We start from the raw sequence: 5,031 nt of genomic DNA on the forward strand, positions 1-5,031 counted from the left end.
AATCGTCTTGGGCCTTCTTTGTCGCACCTTCCTCTTTATGATGCGCCAAATGTTCTCTATAGGTGAAAGATCTGGACTGCAGGCTGGCCATTTCAGTACCCGGATCCTTCTCCTACGTAGCCATGATGTTGTGATTGCTGCAGAATGTGGTCTGGCATTATCGTGTTGAAAAATGCAGGGTCTTCCCTGAAAGAGATGACGTCTAGATGGGAGCATATGTTGTTCTAGAACCTGAACATAGTTCTCTGCATTAATGGTGCCTTTCCAGACATGCAAGCTGCCCATGCCACAAGCGCTCATGCAACCCCATACCATTAGTGATGCAGGCTTCTGAACGGAGCGTTGATAACAACTTGGGCTATCCTTGTCCTCTCTGGTCCGGATGACATGGCGTCCCAGTGTTCCATAAAGAACTTCAAATCGTGACTCATCTGACCACAGAACAGTCTTCCATTTTGCCACACTCCATTTTAAATGACCCCTGGCCCAGTGCAAACGTCTGAGCTTGTGGAGCTTGCTTAGAAATGGCTTCCTCTTTGCACTGTAGAGTTTCAGCTGGCAACGGCGGATGGCACGGTGGATTGTGTTCACTGACAATGCTTTCTGGAAGTATTCCTGAGCCCATTCTGTTATTTCGTTGACAGTGGCATTCCTGTTTGAGGTGCAGTGACGTTCAAGGGCCCCTAGATCATGAGCATCCAGTAGAGTTTTACGTCCTTGACACTTACGCACAGCGATTGTTCCAGATTCACTGAATCTTTTGATGATGTTATGCACGGTTGATCATGATAACTTAAAAGTCTTTGCTATTTTACGCTGGGTAACACCATTCTGGTATTGCTGCACTATCTTTCTGCGCAACAATGGTGGAATTGGTGATCCTCTTACCATCTTGGCTTCTGAGAGACACTGACGCTCTGAGAAGCTCTTTTTATACCCAATCATGTTGTCAATTTACCTAATTAGTGTTAATTGGTCTTCCAGCTGTTTGTTATATGCTCAATTTCCTTTTTCCAGACGCTTATTGCTACTTGTCCCAACTTTTTTGGGATTTGTTGACACTGTGAAATTTTGGATCAACATATTTTTCCTTTAAAATGTTACATTTACTCAGATTAAACTTTTGATCTGTCATCTATGTTATGTTATGAATAAAATATTGACATTTGCCATCTCCACATCATTGCATTCAGTTTTTATTCACAATTTGTTTAGTGTCCCAACTTTTTTGGAATTTGGTTTGTAAATCAGACACTGCTAAACAAGTATGCATGCCCTTGCGTGTGCCCCCCCCCCACACACACACACACACTCCCTACACACACACACATACACACAGTTACTGATTAAAAAAGTTATGAATTTGTTCAGCCTTACTTTGTGTTGTCATCGTTACCTGCTGAGTTGGGGTATCCTGATTTCTTGATTATTCACTCCTCCCTACAGCATGCGACCCAACATCTTTCTGGGAATCAGCGATGGATCTGCTCAGTACAAAAAGTGGTACTATGAAATTATTGTTGATCAGGTGTTGCCATTTGTCACAGCTGAGGCAACTCACCTCAGGGTGGGATGGGCAAACACCAATGGCTATGCACCCGACCCTAGCGGAGGGGAGGGCTGGGGAGGCAACGGAGTGGGAGATGACCTCTACTCTTATGGCTTTGATGGACTTCATCTTTGGTCAGGTAAGCTGTTCCCAAAATATTTGTCTTTTAACAGAAGAGTGGGGTAGTTTTTCAACATTATGAATGCCTGTAGAAAGTTGCATGTGTATTAGTTTATGAGCATAAAGGCCACCAGTTCAAAGTGTTGGTGTTCCAAATTGCCTATGCTCACTGACACTAAAATGGTTAAGCACCCATCAGATTAAATGGAAAGGTTGTAAAGGCACACTGCTGGTCATGTGCCACCCAAAAAGCCTGGATACAATCAGTGAATTGGTTAAGGACAGAGTCAAACAGCTGCTGTATTCTCTCCTGGAGCAAGACCACTAACAGCTGTTGAACCTGAACCTCGAGATCCAACAGATCAGCTCTGGGTGGGAGTTGACTTCTGAGCTGATTTCACAAATGTTGGATTGAGGAACGATCAGGGGACCTGACTTGCCACAGAAGGACCTTAATGTGTGGAGGCACATTTTCTTGTGGAACAATAGTATCAAGGTACTGTCTTAAGATGGCTAAAACATGTGGATGTAGGATATCACTCGTGTAGCATTAGGCCATTAGCTTCCCCAGAGTCACAACCAGAGGTAACCTGACATACCCTACAACTCCCACTCCATGATGCCAGGGATAATACCAGTGTCTCTCTCCACAACATTGACCAGATTGGCCCTCTCTAATCAGCACCCTTAGAAGGACAGATGATAGTCATCCTGGGTAATGAAAAACCTAGAGTTATTGCTGAATGTAGTGCAACACCACTCTCATGAGTTCATGCGTCCCAGTCATGGCATGCAACTCTCTCAGCTCTGGTATTAATGGCGGCCTAAATATAGAATGTGGATTCTTTTGTCCAACTAAGGCTGGTCATTGAGACAAGGTGCAGGGTGATACAGGGTGTTGTAAAGATCCTGATGCATGCTCAATAATCCAGGTAGAAAAATCTAAAAAATTTAAATCTGGTCCTCTGGACATTCAAAAAAACCCAAAACAAAGAAAATCAACAAAAAAATGTAGAAACGTTTCGTCTCTCGTCCGAGAGACTTCTTCAGTCTGAGGTGCTGTTTTCAGCTCAGTCTCTTAAATAGCACCTTCTCAGAGTGGATCAACCAGTTTGCTGCTGACAACCAAAACCAGCTGATCACATGCTCAAGAAGGTGTAACGAGTCTGTATGGATCGGCACAACACTTGACTCAGGACAATATTAAAATAAAATGTTTTATTTTTATTATAGGCGTTCGTCTGAAGGATCTGAGCCTCAGTTCTGGTCCAATCTATGAAGACAGACAGGTTAGTGACTGCAAAAAGGTTCTGGGAGCTGAGAGGTGGTGTGCACGTCACTAACCTTCTGTGGCAGGAGCAGGGCTGAGACAGAGAACGTTGGAGGGCTGGGCAGGAAACAGAATCCAGGGACGTAGCAGGGGTCGAGAGCCAGGAGCTGTGTGAACAGGCAAAAGGATGATCCGTAGTCGTGGTCGAAGAGGAGAGCGAGGTTGTACCATGTAGGCCGAGAGCGTGGTATCCAGACAGGGGCAAAGACAAAGCAAGGAGTCAAGAGGGAAGCTGTGGTCAAAAACAAAGAGACTAGAACGAACAAATGCTGGATACTTTACTGGCTGTGAGGCTTTCAATAATCTGGCACTGAGGAGAGTGAGAGTGGAGCTTAAGTAGTGAACTGAACAGGTGTGGCAGGTGAGTGGTGATTGCAGAGACAGGGTGCAGCAGATGAGTGCAGATTGCTGAGAGAGAGTGACAGGAGCAGAAAATGGGTGATAGGCAGTGCAGGACCAAACAGGATGAAATAAACAGAAAACTGAGGCAGGAAAAAACGTGAATGATCTTAAAGCAGGGGCTGTGATATGAAGAGCAGAGGCTTAGGCAGATGGGGGGGCAGCGGGGGCCGCTGACCGTGACAGAAGGACCATCAGCCTAACAATGGATCATTAGCACACTGATGGCTGTGTACTATTCACAGAAGGCTGAGTGATACTAGCAATCACAGCATTGTAAGAGGGGGACAATTGAACACGTAGGCCTCCACCCCTGTTTAATGATGGACGGTTTCTTTTCACAAAGATGGCCTCCTTTACTCCTCTCTCAAACCATCGTTCCTCTCTATCCAGGATGTGCACATCTTCATCCCTGAAAGAGTGACCGCTGGCCTGGAGATGAGTGTAGACCGCAGAGTCCTGGCCAGATGATGTTGATCTTCTGTGCTGGGCCATCCTTTTGGCCAGTGGCTGTTTAGTTTCCCCGATGTAAGACTGATCACAGCCCTCCTGACACTGAACAGCATACACAACATTACTCTGTTTGTGCCGGGGGACTGGATCTTTGGGATGAACCAGTCTTTGCCGTAATGTATTTTGGGGTTTAAAAGCCACTGGGACGTTATGTTTAGAAAATAAACGTCTCAATTTCTCTGATACTCCCTCAACATATGGAATGACCACTGGTCTGTGTCTGGGTTCCTCCTTTTCACCTGTTGGCTTACTGGAGTCCTGTTTGGGTTTCTTCTCTGCTTTTAGGAAGGCCCAGTTAGGATATCCACATTGCTCTAGGGTTAGTGTAATAACTTTCTCATGATAGTCTTTCTGGTTCAAAATCACTGTGCACCTTCCTTTGTCTGCTGGGAGAATGATTATGTTTTTGTCCTTGCTAAGAGTGGTGAGTGTGTCCCTCTCCTCTCTACTGATGTTGGAAGGTGGTGGTTTGGCATTGCTGAGGCAGGCTGAAACTTTGATTCTGAGCTGTTCTGCTTCAGCTTCTTTAATTTTGTTGTTGCGGATGGCTGACTCAGTAGCTGTGATAATCTCCACCAGAGGAATTCTACTTGGTGCAACCGCAAAGTTCAGTCCCCTGGCAAGAATCTCTGTCTCTGGCTGGGTGAGCTGTCTGTCAGATAATAATTATCTAATTGACAGATTGCCTGAAAATTTTGGAGCAGGACAAGGCTATTGACCGTTTTCTGTACCACAGACTGTACCCAGGGGAGGCCACACCTAGTCTGTATGGTTTACCTAAAATCCACAAACAAGGTGTACCTTTAAGACCAATCGTTAGCATGATTAACTCTGTCACTTACAATGTTTCCAAATATCTGGCATCTGTACTCATCCCTTTAGTTGGCAGCTCAGAACACCACATACAGAACACCATGGACTTTGTGGATAAGGTGAGGGATGTCATCATGGAGACTGATGAAACAATGGTCTCTTTTGATGTCACATCACTCTTTACGTGCATTCCTGTTGATGATGCAGTAGAGGTGGTCAGCTTAAAATTAAAATCAGACACCACTCTGAGCAGCAGGACCACGCTTTCCACAGAACAACTGTGTCAACTCTTGAAACTGTGCCTGCA

At 45.2% G+C, this 5,031-nt stretch overlaps 1 protein-coding gene across 1 annotated transcript in view; it reads left to right on the forward strand.

The window, feature by feature from the left end:
• The window catches only part of ryr2a (ryanodine receptor 2a (cardiac)), a 554,599-nt gene that overhangs the window by 129,501 nt on the left and 420,067 nt on the right, over positions 1–5,031 (forward strand). Inside the window, 1 exon segment of the mRNA XM_037691577.1 lies at positions 1,340–1,688. Coding sequence (XP_037547505.1) covers positions 1,340–1,688 — 349 coding nt within the window.

Source organism: Nematolebias whitei, chromosome 17 (assembly GCF_014905685.2).
Source record: "Nematolebias whitei isolate Nwh7 chromosome 17, NemWhi1, whole genome shotgun sequence".
Lineage (NCBI taxonomy): Eukaryota > Metazoa > Chordata > Actinopteri > Cyprinodontiformes > Rivulidae > Nematolebias > Nematolebias whitei.